At 43.9% G+C, this 22,226-nt stretch overlaps 1 protein-coding gene and 1 pseudogene across 2 annotated transcripts; both read left to right on the top strand.

Annotated features, from left to right (window-relative positions):
• Window positions 1-9,005, top strand: LOC311131871 (deleted in azoospermia-like; the record flags this gene model as incomplete). The annotated part of the gene is made up of 10 exons (XM_084164994.1): window positions 1-21; window positions 1,873-1,995; window positions 2,073-2,164; window positions 2,261-2,312; window positions 2,428-2,494; window positions 2,827-2,966; window positions 3,402-3,482; window positions 3,817-3,867; window positions 8,246-8,303; window positions 8,935-9,005. The coding sequence occupies 9 exons, from the start codon at window positions 1-3 to the stop codon at window positions 8,288-8,290; spliced, it is 672 nt and encodes a 223-aa protein (XP_084021120.1). The 3' UTR covers window positions 8,291-8,303; window positions 8,935-9,005.
• Window positions 9,006-12,896: 3,891 nt separating this feature from the next.
• On the top strand, window positions 12,897-14,891 carry LOC311131870 (pre-mRNA-splicing factor syf2-like; annotated as a pseudogene). The gene is made up of 2 exons: window positions 12,897-12,946; window positions 14,250-14,891. The product of its transcript is annotated as a pre-mRNA-splicing factor syf2-like (transcript).
• Window positions 14,892-22,226: the final 7,335 nt, after the last annotated feature.

Here is a 22,226-nt window from a genome sequence, read left to right as displayed (position 1 = left end):
ATGCAAGGGGGCACCCTATCGGTAAGCCATGTCTGTCCTGCATCTCACCATAGATAGCACAATGAGCCAGATATTTCACCGGATGTATAAATGTGAAGCATCCGGTTGGATTTTGGCCGAGATTCTGCTAATTTTTTCATCGATTAAACATTTCATATCCATACAGTTTTCTATTTCCAAAACTAAAATCTGTAACAAACAGAGTGGACTGCGTTTTGTAGACTTTACCCTTTGCCAAAGTTTCTAATAAAATTGCTTTGTTTACGAGTGCAAGTGCGAATTGAGCTATTGCACCCGCGCATTTAACAGAGTTGGCGTTCCCCCTGACGGAAATATGCAAATAATTGCTAGAACGCGCAAATAGGATCTCACTAGCTCGTGCTTGGCTCTGCCCACCTTCTTCCTTCATCTGCCCACTATGATTAATTTGCTCCCATTGGAAACGCCAGGCTATGGGCTATCTGGGGCTAGTTGTACAAATCTTTCATTTCACTCTCTCTCCCTGTACATCTGAGCAATATCATATGACCTGACTCAGATTCACCCGATTAGCTAAATGTCATCAAAGGAATGGATTTTATTACTGTACTTTATGCCATACTGTGGTTATTTAGTTATTTGTTGTAATGTAGCTGCTGCTGAATGTCTACATTCGTGAACAATCCTTTCACACATTTTAAAAAGCTAGCTACATTCTCGATCTTTGTGAAACATCTTATATTCACCATCTTCAAAATGTTGTACCATTTGAAAAACTAGAGGCTTGATATCAGACGTCTTTATTTAAAGAATACACCCCTAAATAGTGTTAACTCTTGTAACGAAATTACGCGTAAAAAACAACAGAGAATAAAAACACACTGAAAAAACAACCCTTGTACTTTTTGGAATATCCCAATTAGCTTCACCAAGTGAGAAGTTGCGCGTGGAGCAGCGATTTTGACAGTCATCGGTTTCACTTCAAGCGGGGAAAGTTTGCGCGGCAGTGTGTTTAATTTATTCGGTTTTAGAAATGGTGAGTAGCTAGCTACATCTGTGTTTTGAGAATGACCCAAACATAATGTGTAATTTTAAAGTATTGAATAAATCGCCCTCGACCACAGAGTGTGAGGAAAAAAAATCGCTGTCCAATTTCTCGGGAGTGAGCTAGCTAAAGTTAGATAACTTGCAAGCTACATATCACATTTCTAGGTTAACTAGCAAGCTAAAATACTTAACATTAACGAAGTGTATCGCCAGTTCCCATGCTTGATTAAATAATCTCATAACATTATAGCTTGGTCGTTTAGTTAACTAGTTAATAATTTGCCCTCCAATAAACGACCCCGTTTCTAGTTAACATACCTAACGTTACTAGCTAGCTAAAGTTAGTTGCCTCATGCCTTCTCTGTCCTTGCTAGTAAGCCAGGGCACGGGCATCCAAGATAGGCAATCGTTCATTACCTGGCTGGCTAACTAGCTAGTTGATTTGCCAAAGTTATAGCACATATGAATAATAATCATTTGGTATAGTTAACGTTAGCTAATCAGTTTTTCTATTGGTAGTTAGCAACTAGCTAGCCGGGAAAGGGTGGACAATATCCTGATGGCTGAAATAGAAGTGGATTGCACTCAGAATTGTCTGAGATTTCCCGCTGGCCTTTAAAAAAATTATAATCCTGGATAGAATGGTTGGACACAGGGTATAACTAATTATTTTAACCTGTGACTGAACTAGCTCGTTGGATCAATATATTATCCATCTGATACTGGCCACAATAAAGATGGCTACAATCTTTCTGCCAACTTCAGCATGTTGTGGTTGCACCTTGAAGAAAAGTGCAAAACAACTGGTGTGAACAGTGTCAAGCTACTTAATTTTCTTCGTTCCAGGATATCCAGAAACAAAGAAACGGATGTCAGACGGCCGCAAGTTTGAAGCTGTCAAATGGTTATATTTTACCTGAAGGTAAAATGACTCCAAACACACTTTTTGTAGGAGGAATCGACATGAAGGTGAGTAACTAAAATCATTTCCAAACGGATTCGGCTACATCTTCATAATCTAACTTGCTCATATTGTCCTTTTCTAGGTGGATGAGAACGAAATCCGGGACTTCTTTGCGAGATTTGGTGCCGTGAAGGAAGTGAAAATCATCACTTACCGTGGAGGTATCTGCAAAGGGTAAGTCCCAAATTAGTAGGCTCTACCTTTAGTCAAGAAAAGTGCATCCCCGAACATTGTTTTATGGAACAATGTCACTCTTTGACTTTTGTGTAGATATGGATTTGTTTACTTCAATGAAGATGTCGACATCCAAACCATCGTTGAAGTAAGAGTAATTTATTTAACATGGTCACATCGTAAATGGATTCAAGTCTTTCAAACTTTGCCTTCACTCTACTCACAAGCTAATGTGTTTCGACTTCACCATGTTTACTCTGTAGCAACAGATCAGTTTTAAAGGGAGGAAACTCAAACTGGGTCCAGCAATCATGAAGGAAAGGAGCTCACGTGAGTCTGTGTGTTGTTTGTGTGCATTTTGTCCATTGATATATCTGAGTCTCAACATTTTCTTATGGCTTCTACTCCTTGCCTTTGGTACTCCATTGCCACAACTGAAGTCTGGGTTGTGGCTAAATGTGTTCTAGGTCCACTACATTGCATCAACCAATTGTTGCGTGCCAGATAGACTGTGCAGTCGGCCATCAAATTGCTATATCAAATGATGTGGTTAGCTGAAATGTTAAACACCTATCTAGGCATTGTGAGATCTGGCATGCATCTGCAATTATAGTCAGCCTGGAATGTGGAGGAATGTTTGTTTATTGGTTTTCCCCGCCCAGGTTCCATGCCGTCTCACCTTGTTGGTCAGGCCCCCTGGATAAGCCCCTCCCAGTACATCTACTGCACCTGCTGCTATCCTATGGGAGGGGGCATGGCTCAGCCTTCACCTGTACTCAATGGGGGCAATCCCTACATCCAGGTAAGGCACTGTCATCATCCCAAAGCCACTGTGTGTGTCCTAAATGGCACCCTATTCCCTATAAAGTGCACTACTTTTGACCAGGGCCCAGGGTGCCATTTGGGACACAGGGTCTGTGTTGCAAGATGGGCTTGAATCGGTTCACACTTTAGGACTAACAGTGGTCCCAAAAGTGCACCAACCCCACCCAGCACACAAGGGCCACGTACAGTAGGCAAACATTGTGGAACGTTGCAGGTAGAATTGTCATGAATAGAGCTGACTACATATCAAAGGCATGTGTTTTCTACATAAGGTTCCACAACGTTGTGCTCTGCTGAACATGGCCCAATTACACCAGATTGACAGTTGACTATCTTAGATGTTATACTGAGGGAAGACACTTTGCATACATCTACCTTTGACACTGCCGTTTTCTCCTTCCTCTCTTCTCAGCCTTACTCGTACAACGGCTTTCCAGGAGTCATGATGCCACAGATGCCCATGAGCTACTCGCAAACTGCTTACGCATACCAGGTAAACAAACACACACACACACACACACACTCATGCAGGCAGAGGGGGGAATAACGTATTCATTGAATAAATGTATCGTTCCCTGGAGAACTCCTAGTGGCATTTGGTATGAAAACATGCACTACAACATGACACATTCCGCATCAACACAAATCCAAACTAATATACATGGGTGAAATGCTAGAGATCACACACACATCTGCTTTCATATTATACCATAGCATGATGAACACACTCTCACCTGTTCCTCTCCACATATATAACCTATTGAGGAAAAGAAGGAAGCATGTTAGACATGTATGTCTGATCTTTGACCCCTGCGCTCCTCTCCCAGTACGCCTCTCCACACTGGAGCGGGGAGCAGAGGACACGGCTCGTCAACCAGGTGACACTCCCTCTGAATGACTATGTTTTGCGAACTGTTAAGAATGCATTACCAATATGTTATTTTATTTTAACTGATTGGAATAGCTACAGTATCAGTCAAAAGTTTGGACACACCTACTCATTCAAGGGTTTTTCTTTATTTTTACTGTTTTCTACATTGTAGAATAATATAGTGAAGACATCAACTATGAAATAACACATGGAATCATGTAGTAACCAAAAAAGTGTTAAACAAATCAAAATATATTTTAGATTCTTCAAAGTAGCCACCCTTTGCCTTGATGACAGCTTTGCACACTCTTAGCATTCTCTCAACCAGCTTCACCTGGAATGCTTTTCCAACAGTCTTGAAGGAGTTCCCACATATGCTGAGCACTTGTTGGCTGCTTTGCCTTCACTCTGCGGTCCGACTCATCCCAAAACATCTCAATTGGGTTGAGGTCGGGGGATTGTGAAGGCCAGGTCATCTGATGCAGCACTCCATCACTCTCCTTCTTGGTCAAATAGCCCTTACACAGCCTGGAGGTGTGTTGGGTCATTGTCCTGTTGAAAAACAATTGATAGTCCCACTAAGCCCAAACCAGATGGGATGGCGTATCGCTGCAGAATGCTGTGGTAGCCATGCTGGTTAAGTGTGCCTTGAATTCTAAATAAATCACAGACAGTGTCACCATCAAAGCACCCCCACACCATAACACCTCCTCCTCCATGCTTTACAGTGGGAAATACACATGCAGAGATCATCCATTCACCCACATCACGTCTCACAAAGATACAGCAGTTGGAACCAAACATCTGAAATTTGGACTCATCAGACCAAAGGACAGATTTCCACCGGTCTAATGTCCATTGCTCGTGTTTCTTGGCCCAAGCAAGTCTCTTCTTCTTATTGGTGTCCTTTAGTAGTGGTTTCTTTGCAGCAATTCCACCATGAAGGCCTGATTCCCGCATTCTCCTCTGAAACAGTTGATGTTGAGATGTGTCTGTTACTTGAACTCTGTGAAGCATTTATTTGGGCTGCAATCTGAGGTGCAGTTAACTCTAATGAACTTATCCTCTGCAGCAGAGGTAACTCTGGGTCTTCCTTTCCTGTGGCGGTCCTCATGAGAGCCAGTTTCATCATTGCGCTTGATGGGTTTTGCGACTGCACTTGAAGTTCTTGAAATGTTCCGCATTGACTGACCTTCATGTCTTAAAGTAATGATGGACTGTTGTTTCTCTTTGCTTATTTGATCTGTTCTTGCCATAATATGGACTTTGTCTTTTACCAAATAGGGCTATCTTCTGTATACCCCCCTACCTTGTCACAAGCCACGCGAATATGACAACAGGTTCTTAGCAAGTTAATTTAGCGATATTGACCAATATTATTGTTAGAAAAACAAGGCCGATCACGGCCACTATATAAAAAATTTAAAAAAGGCAGTTGACGGCCACGATTGGTTCTAAAGGGTTTTAAGCCACTTTCAGTTTAATGCATGCTACATTTTTCCTGCAGCATTGTTTCATGATCAAACAATGAATGAAGCCTAGAACTCCATAAGATATCTCAGAAAGTTTTAAGTTGCTTTTGAATAACCCCAAAACATGGGAGGCCTAAGGTAATAATGAGAGGGGGGGAGAAGAAACAATAGCAAGATATAAAAATTGAATGAGAAATTTGAACAAACCTTACAGTTGAGCAAAGCGTTATAAGACAGTAATGATGCATGCATCTGCCAGAAAAAAAATAATTTCTTGCCATAGCGAACCAAACGACCAAAAGCCTAATCCTACTAACTGAAATATCATAAAAGCATTAAGACAAATTAAAGTTATGAAGAGTATTTTCCAAACTATTCTAATAAAATGTTTAATGTCATAATTATTCCCATTTAAAAGCTGCAACTTTAGGAAAGTCGGAGTCTATTCTCATTCAGATTTATTTTGAATGACATATATTTGAATGAGAAGTGAAATTGAGAGAAAAAATACCAAAATGGAAAAAATCTAATGAGGAGTCAAAAGAGAACTTAGGCTACAGATGAGGAAAGCTTATGAAAGAAATGCGTAGTTCGCCAAGGCCTATTTCCATATTATCCTAGCAATGTGCAACCTAGCTACAACGCATTTAGTAGCCTAGGCCAATAAGAGAGGAGGATGAGGGGAAAACATTTGAATCAGTTTATAATTATCCAGTTCTGAGGACAGCAGAGTTTGCTCTGCATCACAAGACGCACAGCCAGTGAGGCTCATTGACCGTGTCACTCGCTCCATCTGCATGCTTCGGCACACACAGAAAGCCAGATAGGCCTGGGCTACTACACATCTCGTTGGTACCACAGAAAGCCAGATAGGCCTGGGCTACTACACATCTCGTTGGTACCACAGAAAGCCAGATAGGCCTGGGCTACTACACATCTCGTTGGTACCAAAGCTCCACCAGAGTGGAATAGGCTATTTGAGACGTTTTGGCTCCACAAAATATATTTTGTCAATGTCATGATTCATCTCGTCCCTCCCGGAGCATGCCAGCCAAATGTAGCGGTCCTTTTTATTTATTTAGTTACTTTTTTGTACATTTATTTTGGATAGCCGCTAGGGGGTGATAACATTGTCTATGGCAGGGGTGTCAAACTCATTCCATGGAGGGCCTAGTGTTGGTTTTTCCTTTCAATTAAGCCCTAGACGACCAGGTGAAGGGAGTTCCTTACTAATCAGTGACCTTCATTCATCGAGTTTGACAGGTGGTCTATAGGCAAGCACAGAAAATTATTTCAGATCCCTCCTATGTACTTCACTCATTTTCAAGTCACCCTTTTGGCCTATGGTGTTATGGATGTTTTTTAAATAAAAAAAAATGTACACAAGTGACTTCAGGCGTTATCTTTTGTTTGTATTTTACCCCCTTTTTCTCCCCAATTTCGTGAAATCCAATTACAATCTTGTCTCATCGCTGCAACTCCCCAACAAGCTCAGGAGAGGCAAAGGTTGAGTCATGCGTCCTCCGAAACATGACCCACCAAACCGCGCTTCTTAACACCGTTCAACTGATGACTGAAGTCAGCCTGCAGGCGCCCGGCCCGCCACAAGGAGTCGCTAGAGCGCAATGAGCCAAGTAAAGCCCCCCCGGCCAAACCCTCTCCTAACCCAGACGACGCTGGGCCATTTGTGCGCCGCCCTATGGGACTCCCGGTCACGGCCGGTTGTGACACAGCCTGGGCTCAAACCCGGGTCTGTAGTGACGCCTCAAACACTGCGATGCAGTGCCTTAGACCGCTGCGCCACTCGGGAGGCCGTGACTTCAGCTTTCTAACAAGTAAAAAATCAGTCCTACTTGTCCAAAGGATGCAGTCAGAGCCGGCCTTAGCCTTTTGGGGGCTCTAAGCGAAATGTTGTTGGAGGGGCGGCCCCACCTTGCGAGCAATTTATTTTAGCAGCCCCTCTGGACAGCAGAGAGGAAAAAAGGGTATGTTTTATAGTTCATTTCCTGCAATTCTACACATTTTGCGATTGGGCAGAGAGAAATGTTTGCAGTTTTTAATATGATATCTGAATGAGAGTGACAAACAAAATCATGTGGGTCCCCCGGTCGGTAATTCGACAAGTTTAGATAGCTGTCTAGACTAACTTAGCAATCAACATTTTTTTAGCTGACATGGGATAATTGAGTGACTATCAGTGACTGACATAACAAGAGAGAAAAAAATAATCCCCCAAAAATAATTATACCACTATTTTAACTCTCAACAGTAAGTTAAGACCCCGACTGAGTTCCCCGCGGACCGCCAGTTGCCTTGCCTGGAAACCCGACATTGAATTCTACGTCGGACAGAAATGAGCATTTCGTCTCACGACTTCTACAAGCCAGAATGTTGAATAAAATGATATTTTTACGTACTTTAATGGTTGTCTGTTGGTCCATTTGGCGGTAGGAATGTGAGACAATATATCCACAGGAATTACATCAACTTTTCAAAGCGCTGGTAGTACGTTCAGATTTCTATCACCTGAAGCAAGTGAACAAGATAAATATCATTTTATTAAACTTCTGGCTCGTAGAAGACTTTCCTGATTCAAACACTCATTTCTGCCCGACATAGAATTCAATGCAATTCAACATCAGGTTGCCCATCCCTGTTGTCTGATCGAGTAAAGGCCACTGGGTGGCAGTGTTGGTTAAAGCCTATATTGTCATGTTGGTGTGAATGCTTTAAGCGGACATAATATCGACCATCTGCCAGGGTGTATCAGTATTTTCAGAAATTCATGTGTTGGCTAAGGATGACTGTGATTTTCACCAAGGGTGTTTTTGCTGTAGTAGTTCCTGTGTTAAGGTTCACTGTGGTTGTTTCAGCCGGCTCATTATGTGATGTGATGTGGTGCCCCGTTTCCAGAACTTTGTGGACTGTGGAGTCCCGACTCTGCTGACTCTGCTGTAGTCCACTGTACCAGGTTAGCACACACACACACACAGACATTGACCCTCCTGTTTTACCAGGCAAGCGCACACATTTATCTCTGGCTTCCCCTGTCCCTTCTCTCTGGCCTCTACTTTTCTTTCTCTTTTGGTTTCGCTAACCTTTCTATCCATCTTTCCCTTCTCCTCTGCTATCTCAACTTCTCTTCTCATCTGCCATTTCTATCAAGTCTTTCTCCATCTCTTCATTGTTCTTACAACTCATCTCAACTGTTCTCCAAAGTGCTGATTTTAAATGCTCAATTAGTGAATTATCTGTTGTTGTTTTTTGTCTGTTGACTGTCAGGGATGATGGCAGAATCTGTCACTCTTGAAGAACATACTCTATCCTATTTCCTCTAGTTGTCAGACTGTGTGGACAGTCTCAATTTGTCTTCTTGCGATTCCTCGCATCCTATCTCCTCGCCTCCTTCTCAGTCAAATTGAGATGGACCTCAGGCCTTCTTTTCCAATACAATTTGAGGACGAGATAACCCAATGGGTTTTGAAAAGGAGGCGCGGAGAGGACGCGAGGAATAAAATAAATGCAATTAATATTCTCCCATTGAAAAAGTTATAGAATCCTGATGGTTGACTGAATGCTTGTTATTCCTCTGTCCACCACAGGGGGCGACGTCTCCATGCAGACTGGCGCACAAGGTGACATACTGGCCTTTAGAGCGCTAGAAGCAACAGACTTTAAAATATATACATTTTCAGGATGCTTTCTCTCTCCGACATCCCTCACTAGCTTTGAGACCGCGGTGCTTCGACACCTGCACCCGATGGGCGTGGTCACTGTGACCGGGCTCTGATTGGCTTGGCTAGGACCACGGTCCTGGCGTTTGGGCCGCTTTCAACCCACCTCAACCACTGTCATGCAGGGAAGGGAGGAAGTGATTTTGGAGCTTCAGCTTGTCCACAGCACAGGGCATGGTGGTGTCACCCCCCCTTTTTTTTTTTTGTCGTCGTTTGGGATTTTCATGTTTTTTTTTTTTATTGTCCCAAACCCCCAAAAAGAAAATACTTTTAAGCTCATCTGTACATATTTATATTTTATGTTTTAATATTTATGTTGAAATTATTTTAATTTTACTTTGGGTGTAAGCTTTTTGCTGGGCCTCTGTACATATATTTGTAATGCAACAAATTCATCTTTAGAATATTGTTAGTTCCGATTTAACTTTTTCTATTATTAATTCAAGTTTCCATCCCCATCTTCTTCTGATTTAAGAAACTAATGCATCAAATTATTATGGGGGCAGAATTGGGTACAACACTGGCACATTATTCTTCAGGCACTCCTGTTACCTTAGTGCTCTTTTATTTCATTTCTTGACAGGTTCCTGTCTTAATAAGCTACTTCAATCACCTTTTTATTTTGATTTACATCACTGAATTAGAAGTGCCTGCCTGCTTTTCTGTTAAGAGGGGTTTATTGAATCGATGTTATAGTGTATTTACAATTGGGATGCACTGATTTCATCTCGAGTGTTGCTGTTTCCAAAGTTATGGATCCTTGTATTGTGGCCAATGTTTCTTAGCGTGTGTCCCAAATGGCACCCTTGTCCCTATTTAGTGCACTACTTTTGACTAGGATCCTGAGCAAAAGTAGTGAACTATATAGGGAATATGGTGTTATTTGGGATGCAGACCTTCGAGTGTTGCCGTTTCCAAAGTTATGGATCCTGTGGCCAATGTTTCTTAGACGGTTCCAGCTCTTGCAGTACGTCGCCAAGAGGAAAATCATTGAGTCAATTTCACCTGAAGGTATTGATAAACTACTTTTATAATGCAGCCTGGGTTGGGAAACCTGTTTTAATTCACTCTGAAATGAAGGACATAACTAAAAGCAATGCGTTCCATCACTACTGGTGTAAGTTCTCTTAAAAAGGTCACTTTATATATATTTTTTTTTTATTGCACTGATTGATTTGTTCACAGTCTGTTTTATACGAATGTTTTGCTTTCTTTTTAGAGGTGGTGTGATTTTATTTATTTATGACGCATTAACACCGTCTTTTCAATTTGATTATAATCACTTTTCAGCCCGACGGGTTAACTGGTTGCATTTAAAAGTGATAAACACATTTAGCATTTGAAGATATTCATTATTTTGATATCAGTTGAGATCTATTTTTTGACTCCCGGTCTTTGTCTTCTAGGCCAGCGTTTCCCAAACTCGGTCCTGGGCACCCCCCCCCCCCCCCCCCCATCAGGGGTGCATGTTTTGGGTTTTGCCCTAGCACTACCCAGCTGATTCAAATAATCAAAGCTTGCACCCAGGGGGGCCCCCCCCCAGGACCGAGTTTGGGCACCCCTGTTCTAGAGACTGAGGGAGTGTTGTTAGTATGTACTGGTAGCACTGATCACTGTCTAATTCCCATGTCCTTGCCTCCCTTTAGTGTGATTGATAGTTCTAGAAAGAAAACTAAGGTCCCACTTTAAAGGGTCACTTTGGGGTCATGGTTGGGATTTCCTATTTGGAACCATCTAACGTTTTGCCCAGGTGTACAGACTACAGTTTTACCTGCCCTGGATTTCTTATAAATGCACCCTCGATGCACATAGTTGTATTATGTCATGGATCTCTTGGTTTAGTGTTCTCTCTGTATGTCAATTCTCCTGCTGCTCCCTGTGCATTGTTGGAACTAGGGTTGTGTTTAAAATGGCACATTATTCCTTATAGTGTACTACATTTGGGCCCATAGGGCTCTGGTCAAAAGTAGGGCACTATATAGGGTGCCATTTGGGATGTAATCTAGGTGATTGATCCTATAGGAATCTGATCATATTGCTAGGAATGCAATGGTTACTGATAGGATTGTGATGGTTACAGAGAGCCTTGGTATGTCACTATTTTGTTCTGGTTTAAGTTGGGTTCTTGTTGAAGTGTTCATGTTGACAATTTATGGTTTGGATTTATTTTGTTTAAAAAATAAATAAAATTGATTTAATGAACTAATCACACAATCTCCTGTACTTAACGCAAAGCTCTAATCTTTTTTTGACAGTTCTACTGTGTACCATCAGTCCAATTTCAAGCTAACACTTCTCCCCCAGTTTTAATCAGGGTTATACTACAACGCAGGATCAATGAGTTAGCCAGCTAACTTGCCTAAATCTTCTGAAATACCTTTTTATTTTTTTGAAAGATAAGCTTGAAATTGGCATTGTCTAATAATTGACTCAACAACCAAAAACATATCTAAGTTAATCTTTCTTAATGAACCAGACAATATATAGTTATTTCTGGTTGTTAATGAAAAGTAGCTGCTATCCAGACTGCTCTGAATTATGGAGAAGTCTGGATAGTCCTTATGAAATATGTATTTACAGTGGCGACCAACGCCTAACATGAGCCCCAGACACTCTGGACACACACCCGTCCATACACACACGTTGGCCCCCTTGTAACACAGATTTTAACCCATTACCTTAAAAACACTTTTGTCCATGACTGACTGAACCCAGAGGATGCCCCCCACAGACACACACACAATCTCAATTGTAAAGTCTCTGTGGCATCCTCTTAACTCATACTCTTACTCTTCCCTCCTTGTATGTTAAACCAGCCTTCTGCAACTGTAGCGACTGTTCAATAAGCAAAGGAGGGAAGTAGAAAGGCGGACTGCCCTGACGCTCTCGCACACAGGGAGATATAGAAAGGGAGGGAGGGGAGAACCGAGTGTGTGTGAGGAGTTATCACGCGCATCTGGCTGCCCGAGAGATACAGTACCGTACAGTTGTCAAGAGGGAGGATTCGGGCTTTCCCGTTACCGGAGCAGTATGACCTTAACGGCTGTTTGTGGCTCGTCAACCGGGGTGATTACGCAGAGGACAGGGGATTGACAGACAGGCGCTCAGGAAAACATCCCGAAGACACTTTTACCACAGAAAGTTGGGGTTGTTTGTGTGTCGGTAACGGTGTGAACACATGAGCTCATTGCTTGCCCATGCGTCCTGACTGTCGAGAGACTTCTCTGCGCGTGATTCCAAACGGTAGGCTACCTTTTTTATGTTTTGTTTGTCTTCTCTCTAAAAACGAATGAAATGTTTTTATGAAGACGAGATATGGAAATGTAGTGCAGAGTTCACGGGTGTTATGTTCCTAGATTAAACGAAAAGGAAGTATTCTCAGAACCTATTTATGTTGTAGTGGCAAAATCTCTCTGGGGCCTCAAAGACAAAAAAAGTATTGGGAGATATGTTTAATGAGACGTGTGTAGGCTCAACTGTGCAGTGTTAACTTTTTAGAAAGAGGGGGATAGTAGCCTAACGTATAGACTGATGGATCCCATACACGGGCTTGTTTTTTGGGCACAGCACAAGTTCGGGTCAGGCTGCACATACGTTCTGCCGAAATCTGTAGCCTAACGAGTCTTATCTGCTGTATGATGATGATGCCTGTGCCAGATACTATGTGTGGTTAGTATTCCAAGCAGAGGCTGAAGCCCAGATATACGTGACAGAGAGTAAATTGTGTCAAGCGCTGCTGGAGAGCGTGGGGGAAATGTGCGAGAGAGTGATTCGGTGTGTAAGCGACCTGTCATGTATCATTTCCCGTTCGCTAAACTGCCATCCTTATAATGCGCACCAAGCAGTTCGCCACGTGCGGTGAGCGTGCAGGAGCAAAAAGGCAAACCCACAGGCGAGCTCCATGTTGGCCCATGCAAACTCGTGCAATTTGCCTTTGGCGTTTTCTTAAAGGCCCAATGCAGCCGTTTATCTCAATATCAAATAATTTATGGGTAACAATGAAGTACCTTAATGGGATTGTTTTCAATCAAAATGGTCAACCAGAAACAAAAATAGCTTCTTAGCAAAGAGCAATTTCTCAAGCAAGAATTTTGCTAGGACTGTCTGGGAGTGGTCAGAGTGAGGAGGGGAAAACAGAAAACTAGCTGTTATTGGCAGAGAGGTTTGGAACTCTCTTATTGGTCTATTAACTAATTTACCGCCAGATGATGTCACCAGACAGGCCAAAACGCCATCCCTGAAATTTCAGGCGGTCTTTTCAAATCACTCTTACACTAAAATCCTATTATCATAATTTTCACAATTTCACACTATTATTCCAACCTCATAGTGTAGAAATAGATACAAAATCAGGGAAATAACGTTTTTGACTGCAATAAGCCTTTTAAGGTTTTTAAATCATCACCAATAAAAAGTTTACAAAATTCAAAGGACTTGGTGTTAGACAATACTTCTGGTCCAATTCATGGAAAGTAGGCTAGGCTACCCATTTGAAATGAATTGGATGACATTGTTTGCAGGCAATTCATCAATGTCAAAGAGGGTTTTTCCTCTTAAGTGCAAAATCGTATTCATTATATAGCCTACACCCGTTTAGGTTAATTTTTATTTCTTCAGGGATCATGCCTCCCTCTGAGCGACTTGACACTCTCCCATGCTCTCTCTCTCACATCCCCTCTCTCTTTTCATCCTCTCCCTTGCGTCCCCTTCTATATTTAGTGTAAACCTTCTCATCTGCGTGCCTATCTCGCACTCGCCCTCAGCAGCAGATGAATGGCGCTTCTCCGCACCCTCGCGCTTCCCAGAAGATTGCAGAGAGAGGAGCGTTGGCACAGCACAGACGGATTATCCTCGCGTGTAATCCGTGTTTGGTTGCGCTGTCATTTAAAAACGCTCTGTTACAAGAGCAGAGCAGCTCTAATGAGATACCCCCCCCCCCCTTCCTTCGTCTCTCTATCAGTTCTCTCTCTTTCCTCCTTCCTTTGCTGCTCATTTAATGCTAGAGTTTAGTGTGTGTCTGTCTGCCTGCGTGTGTGTGCGTGCGTGCAGGGGTGGATTTAGTGATTTGGAGGCCCCAGGCAGAGGCCAGTACTATAAATGGTTTTATAGTAAAGACGTTATTTAACTGTAAAAATGTAATACAGCAGCAGGTAGCCTAGTGGTTAAGAACGTTGGGCCGAAAGTGCTGCATCTCAGAAGAGAGAGGAGAGACTCTGAAAATTCCGGGAACTGCATTTCAAAAGGAATGAAGCACGCAAACTCAATCACAAGGAGGTTGTGGAGGAGGACAAGAGAATGAAGCTGCCAACTAACTGAGAGGCTAAGAAAGCCCGTCTGGAGTGGGAACTCATGACCGATTTAAAATAAAAAGGAGTGTGCAGCCAAAGGGGAGGACTATGACAGGGTGAAACTGCTGGTGATCAGGATGCTGAGCAGTGGGAGCGAAAGAAGAAGCAGAACCGTGACCCAGGATTCTCAGGTTACGCAGAGGCCCAGCTGCGACAGTACCAGCACCTCACCAAGCAGATCAAACCAGACATGGACGGCAGCGAGAGCAGTGTGGTGAGGAGTACCACCCCACATCCAACAGTCTGATCCATGGGACCCACGTCCCATCCAAGGAGGGCATTTACCGCATGGTGGAGGATGTGGAGAAACAGATCGAGAAGCGTGTGAAATACAGCCGGCGTAGGGCCTACAACGATGACGCAGACATCGACTACATCAACGAGAGGAACGCCAAGTTCAACAAGAAGGCAGAGTGGTTCTATGGCAAATACACAGCCGAGATCAAGCAGAATCTGGAGAGAGGCACAACAGTCTAACTCGACTGGTCATTCTAATGGACACTTCCATTTCCTCTGCATTGTTGTAACTGAAGCCCATAATTATTCACTATGGTTATAGGACTGGTCCCTATGCTTACGTATCTAGGATGAAGTTTGTATTTTGACGCTGACATTTCTTTAGAGGCATTTTATATTGAAATGTTTTTCTGTATTGTTACTATAACGCTTTCAATCAGTGGGAATGTTTAACTCTTAACCTATTCCTTCCTTTCTGTAAGTGTTCGTATGTATGACCATGCATTTTCGTTAAATAAAACATATTAAACGTTTTTGTTATCTAAAAAAAAAAAACGTTGGGCCAGTAACCGAAAGGTTGCTGGTTGGAATCCCCGAGCTGACTAGGTGAAAAATCTGTCGATGTGCCCTTGAGCAACGCACTTAACCCAAATTGTTCCTGTAAGTAGCTCTGGATAAAAGCATCTGCTAAATTACTAGAATGTAAAAATATATTACCTTTTAATGTGCCACGAACACAACCATTCATGATGTTTTCATCTGATTGTCAAACAAATCACTTCAAAAAGTAGATTACCTTCTCACCTTCATCCCAAAATATCCGAACCGTGCACTGTGCACCCGCCAACTTTCCTTTAATTCACAAGTGGCTGAAACTATCTCACAGGAGAAAGCATCCGAGCGACCGAAACAGCGCCCCTCTGTCATACTATATGTAGCCCATGTATCTGATGCTGTCTGGCCAAAAAGAGTATGACATGGGCCTCAACAACAAAGGCAGTATTATCAGCAGTACTTGTTTATTTTACTAAAGAAATGCATTAACTTAAGTTATCTTTCTGTTAAAATAAAATCTTCTTCCTTTCTTTTCTCTGCCCTCCTCTGAAAGCACCTCATTGCTGCAGCTTCATTTCAGTGAAAGTCAAGTTTGCAATCATATCACGTGAAAAAAAGCACAGGAACTCTGTCAGGGTCGAGTGGAGCATGGGGGGTCCTCAAGCTGAGAAATTATATATATATAAAAAAAAAAAAATATGACTAGTATAATTTGTTTTCATTATGCCCAGCTCATGAGGCCCCTTCATGGTGTAAGGCCTGAGGCAATTGCTTCTACTGCCTAATGGTAAGTCTGCCACTGTGTGTGGTGTGTGTGTGCTCGCTCCTTGAAATTATGACACTTCAACAAAAAGACCCCAGCGCAAAGCCCCTAACACCCGAGTCCTCTTACAGCTAAGGGCTCTGTCTTTTTAGTGGTGGCTTAAATGCCTCACCTCAACCTAGTGATATGATTATGATGATGATGCCAAAATGTATCTCCACAGGTAGCGCTGAGCAGTTATTTGGGACTGCAGTGCATCATCAATCATACAAGACCAACTCTTCAAACCACACACAGGTAGAGCAGGAAGAACCAGGTAAAAGCTTGAACAGTAGAACCAGTTAAAAGCTTGGAACAGAACAGTAGAACCAGTTAAAAGCTTGAACAGTAGAACCAGGTAAAAGCTTGAACAGTAGAACCAGTTAAACGCTTGAACAGAACAGTAGAACCAGGTAGGGGGATACCTAGTCAGTTGTACAGCTGAAGGCATTCAAATGGAATGCGTCTTCTGCATTTAACCCAACCCCTCTGAATCAGAGAGGTGCGGAGGGCTGCCTTAATCCACATCCACGTCTTCGGCGCCTTGGGAACAGTGGGTTAACTGCCTTGCTCAGGGGTAGAACTATATATTTTTACTTTGTCAGCTCTGGGATTCGATCCAGCAACCTTTTGGATACTGGCCCAACGCGCCTACGCGCTTGAACAGTAGAACCAGTTAAAAGCTTGGAACAGAACAGTAGAACCAGTTAAAAGCTGCAACAGTAGAACAAGTTAAAATCTTCAGCAGTAGAACCAGTTAAAGGCCCAGTGCAGTCAAAAACATTTTATATATATTTCCACACTGAGGTTGGAATGATACTGTAAAATTGTGAAAATGAAGATAATGCCGTTTTAGTGTAAGAGCTGTTTGAAAAGTTTGCCTGAGTTTTGGCCTGCCTGGCGACATCACAAGGCGGTATAAGTTAATAGACAAATAACAAAGAGAGTTTCAAACCTCTCTGCCAATAATAACTAGTTTTTAGGTTACAGATCCCCCCCATTAGTCTCATTCCAATTAGGCCCCTCACTCAGACCACTCCCAGACAGTCTTAGCAAAATTATTGCTTGAGAAATTGCTGTTTGCTAAGAAGCAAGGTACTTAATTGTTACCCAGAAATGATTAGATATTGTGATAGAAATAACTGCACTGGGCCTTTAAAATCTTCAACAGTAGAACCAATTAAAAGTGTGTCTGCTCCTGCCCTACTTTAACCTTCATGTTCTCCCTGTGTGCTAGCTAGCTGACAAACAGTGTGTTTACAGGCCTAGGGCACAGAGTATGGTTGTAGTTTATCTGTGTGTTCTAATAACGTAAGCAGTCTCTTTTACAGGATTAGTGGAGAATGTGGTTGGACTACTTTATGGGAAAAGCATCTTCTGCTGTTAGAGCAATAACACATGTGAACAGAAGGCTCCGGCTACTGTCTGTCTGAGAGGGGGGATGTGAGGAGAGGGAGAGAGCTAAAGGGAGTGTGTAAATTGATGAGAAGGCTACTTTATGAGAGAGGGATATGGACAGAGAGAGAGGAGACTGGGAAGGAAAGGGAGAGAAAGGGTGAATGGAGGGACAGGGGAGTGGGGGAGGAAGGAAGGGAATGTTTAAATTGATGAGAGAGGGCTACTGTATGAGAGACACATGGACACAGAGGGGGAGTGTAACGAGGGAGACATGGTAGGGAAAGGGAGTGAAGAGGGTGAATGTAGGGACAGGGGATGGAGAGAATAGAAGAAGAGAGGGGGAGTGTAAGAGGGAGGGAGAAAGGGAGTAGATGGTGAATGTAGGGATGGGAGTGATGGAGACGGACAAGAAACAAACCTAGTGAGGAGAGGAGAGAGCTGAGTGAAGGACAGGAAGAAAGGAAGAAGGGCAGGGGATGAATGACAGCCAGTGTCTGTTATGTGAAGGTGCCGGTTCCCATGGCGATACTTTGTCTCTGTGCGATGATGCTCGTGGACCGGAGAGTCTGGAGGAGGCTAGGGCTGTCTGGAGGTTTCTCACCCCTCCTCTCATTCTCTCCCTGCTATTCTCTCTCTCTCTCTCTCTCTCTCTCTCACTCTGGAGAGAGCGCTTGAGAGGGGGGAGATGGAGTTAGAGAGTGAAGCAAGAGAGTATCTCTCACTACATCTTTCCCCCTCTCAATCTCTCCACCCTCTCTCTCTCAAGATCACAGCCCAAAGATGAGTTTCCTCTTGTAGTTATTGAAAATGAAAGCATGTTCTCCATGGCCCCGTGTAGCTCAGTTGGTAGAGCATTGCGTTTGCAATGCCAGGGTTGTGGGTTCGATTCCCACGGGGGGCCAGTATGAAAAAAAAAATGTATGCACTCACTCGCTCTGGATAAGAGCTAAAATGTAAATGTATGAATTTGCCTGAATGAGTAAGGAGAGAAAACAATCTTGAGGAAGAGTGGAAGATGAATTATGTGAATGCGTCTAAAATGTTGTTCATTCATAGCTGTACAGGCCCAGTGCACTACTTCCCTCGTTGCAGACGGCTATATCAGTTTGCTAATACAGGACTAGGAAAAATATATACACTGCTCAAAAATAAAGGGAACACTAAAATAACACATCGTAGATCTGAATGAATGAAATAATCTTATTAAATACTTTTTTCTTTACATAGTTGAATGTGCTGACAACAAAATCACACAAAAATTATCAATGGAAATCAAATGTATCAACCCATGGAGGTCTGGATTTGGAGTCACCCTCAAAATTAAAGTGGAAAACCACACTACAGGCTGATCCAACTTTGATGTAATGTCCTTAAAACAAGTCAAAATGAGGCTCAGTAGTGTGTGTGGCCTCCACGTACCTGAATGACCTCCCTACAACGCCTGGGCATGCTCCTGATGAGGTGGCGGATGGTCTCCTGAGGGATCTCCTCCCAGACCTGGACTAAAGCATCCGCCAACTCCTGGACAGTCTGTGGTGCAACGTGGTGCAGTCTGTTGGTGGATGGAGCGAGACATGATGTCCCAGATGTGCTCAATTGGATTCAGGTCTGGGGAACGGGCGGGCCAGTCCATAGCATCAATGCCTTCCTCTTGCAGGAAGTGCTGACACACTCCAGCCACATGAGGTCTAGCATTGTCTTGCATTAGGAGGAACCCAGGGCCAACCGCACCAGCATATGGTCTCACAAGGGGTCTGAGGATCTCATCTCGGTACCTAATGGCAGTCAGGCTACCTCTGGCGAGCACATGGAGGGCTGTGCGGCCCCCCAAAGAAATGCCACCCCACACCATGACTGACCCACTGCCAAACCGGTCATGCTGGAGGATGTTGCAGGCAGCAGAACGTTCTCCACGGCGTCTCCAGACTCTGTCACGTCTGTCACATGGGCTCAGTGTGAACCTGCTTTCATCTGTGAAGAGCACAGGGCGCCAGTGGCGAATTTGCCAATCTTGGTGTTCTCTGGCAAATGCCAAACGTCCTGCACGGTGTTGGGCTGTAAGCACAACCCCCACCTGTGGACGTCGGGCCCTCATACCACCCTCATGGAGTCTGTTTCTGACCATTTGAGCAGACACATGCACATTTGTGGCCTGCTGGAGGTCATTTTGCAGGGCTCTGGCAGTGCTCCTCCTGCTCCTCCTTGCACAAAGGCGGAGGTAGCAGTCCTGCTGCTGGGTTGTTGCCCTCCTACGGCCTCCTCCACGTCTCCTGATGTACTGGCCTGTCTCCTGGTAGCGCCTCCATGCTCTGGACACTACGCTGACAGACACAGCAAACCTTCTTGCCACAGCTCGCATTGATGTGCCATCCTGGATGAGCTGCGCTACCTGAGCCACTTGTGTGGGTTGTAGACTCTATCTCATGCTACCACTAGAGTGAAAGCATTCAAAAGTGACCAAAACATCAGCCAGGAAGCATAGGAACTGAGAAGTGGTCTGTGGTCACCACCTGCAAAACCAGTCCTTTATTGGGGGTGTCTTGCTAATTGCCTATAATTTCCACCTGTTGTCTATTCCATTTGCACAACAGCATGTGAAATGTATTGTCAATCAGTATTGCTTCCTAAGGGGACAGTTTGATTTCACAGAAGTGTGATTGACTTGGAGTTACATTGTGTTGTTTAAGTGTTCCCTTTACTTTTTTGAGCAGTGTATATTCTTTTGATATATATTTTTTTATTCTGATTTCTCAGGGGTTGCTACTTCCCGTGGCTATGTGTTCATTAGACGTTTTTAGGCAAGCATGCTACGCTCTGCTGCACACACACACACTTTATCACCACCAGTGAGTTGTAAATCTGTGACTCTATGCAGTCCGTTTTGCTTGTTAGTTGAGTTAATGTCTGTGTCTGTGCTGCTGTGAGCATGAAGGGACCTGGTGTCATTATACACTCTGATCTGGCTGAGGTTGGTCCACATTCTGCTCAAACACTCACACACAGAGTTATCACAGCATCTCTGTGTGACTTTAACCTCATACACACACACTGTCGTCTCCGTGCGGCTCTAACCAGCCATGTCTGGCGGGGATATTAACGTAACCGCGGCGACGGTCTGAGCGTAGCAACGCTGTCACAACGGATTAGCCTGACGATGCTTCGCTCCACCCAACTGACTTCTGGAGCCTCCGCTCCTCTCCTCTCCTGTTTTCTCCCTCACATCCCCTGTCCTCCTCTCTAAACCCTCATCTCCTCCGCTCCTCTCTTCTCCTCTGCCTTTCCCCTGCTTTCTCTGCTCTACTCTTTTCCTTAACTGTCATCCCTAGTTCCTTCGTTCTGCTTCTTTTCTCCTCTATGGTTCTATACTGTGCTCTACACTTTTACCCTTTATCAGCATGTCTTCTCCTTTCCTCCTCCCCTCCTTTTTTTCTCCCCACCTTTCCTCCTCTCCCCTCCTTTCCTTCTCTCCCCTCCTTTCCTTCTCTCCCCTCCTTTCCTTTCCTCCCCTCCTTTCCTCCTCTCCTCTCCTCTCCCCTCCTTTCCTCCTCTCCTCTCCCCTCCTTTCCTCCTCTCCCCTCCTTTCCTCCTCTCCCCTTCTTTCCTCTCCCCTCCTTTCCTTCTCTCGTCTCCTCCAGTCCTAATGTCGTCATGGTCGACAGGGCAGGGAATCAGTCTCATTTCTGCTTTAATTCATTCTGATCAAACATGTCGCTCCCAGTCGCCCAGATTTGATTACCGGATGGCCGTATCCGAGGCGACCAGGCATGTAATGGTTGACACATTCATATTCCTCTATTATTGGTGTGTGTGTACGTGTGTATGGTTGTGTGTGCGTGAGTGTGTCTGTGTGTTTGTGTGTGTGCCTGTGTGTTTGCCTCTGTGTACATGCTGGACTGCCTGTGTGTGTGGTTGTGTCTGCGTGCCTGTGTGTGTGTGTACATGCGTGTCTGTGTATGTTTGGCAGGCAGACGTAGGGTTTAATGCTCTAATGTAACACCTTGTCTCTATGACTGTTGTATATTTAGAAACACGTTTTTCTTTAAGCAAATTATTTTTCTCTCGCACTCCATCTCTTTTCTCTCTCTCTCCATCTCATTCTCTCCCCTCCTCTCTCTCTCTCTCTCTCTCTCTCATCTCTCCCCCTCTCTCTCACTCATCTCTATTCTCTCTCTCACTCCTCTTTCTCTCTCTCTCTCCATTTCATTCTCACCCCTCCTCTCTCTCTCATCTCATTCTCTCCCCCCTCTCTCTCACTCCATCTCTGTTCTCTCTCTCCCTCCTCTCTCTCACTCCATCTCTGTTCTCTCTCTCTCTCTCTCTCTCTCTCTCTCTCTCTCTCTCTCTCTCTCTCTCTCTCTCTCTCTCTCTCTCTCTCTCATTATCTCCCCTCATCTCTCTCTCATCTCATTCTCTCCCCCCTCTCACTCATCTCTGTTCTCTCTCTCACTCATCTCTCTCTCTCTCTCTCTCTCTCTCTCTCTCTCTCTCTCTCTCTCTCTCTCATTCTCTCCCCTCCTCTCTCTCTCATCTCATTCTCTCCCCCCCTCTCACTCATCTCTGTTCTCTCTCTCTCTCTCTCTCATCTCATTCTCCCCCTTCTCTCTCTCACTCCATCTCTGTTCTCCCTCCTCTCTCTCTCTCTATCTCATTCTCTCCCACACTCCATCTCTGTTCTCTCTCTATCTCATTCTCTCCCACACTCCATCTCTGTTCTCTCTCTCCATCTTATTCTCTACTCTCCCTGGCTTTCTCTCTTCCTTTCAATCTATCTCCTCTTTCTCTCTCTCTGTCTCTCCCCCCAGCCCTCTCCCTGCAGGGTC

The sequence above is a fragment of the Coregonus lavaretus genome (genome assembly GCF_964263955.1).
Source record: "Coregonus lavaretus genome assembly, chromosome: 7".
Lineage (NCBI taxonomy): Eukaryota > Metazoa > Chordata > Actinopteri > Salmoniformes > Salmonidae > Coregonus > Coregonus lavaretus.
The sequence above is the reverse complement of the archived record's forward strand: the minus strand, read 5'-3'. Positions and strand labels throughout refer to the sequence as shown.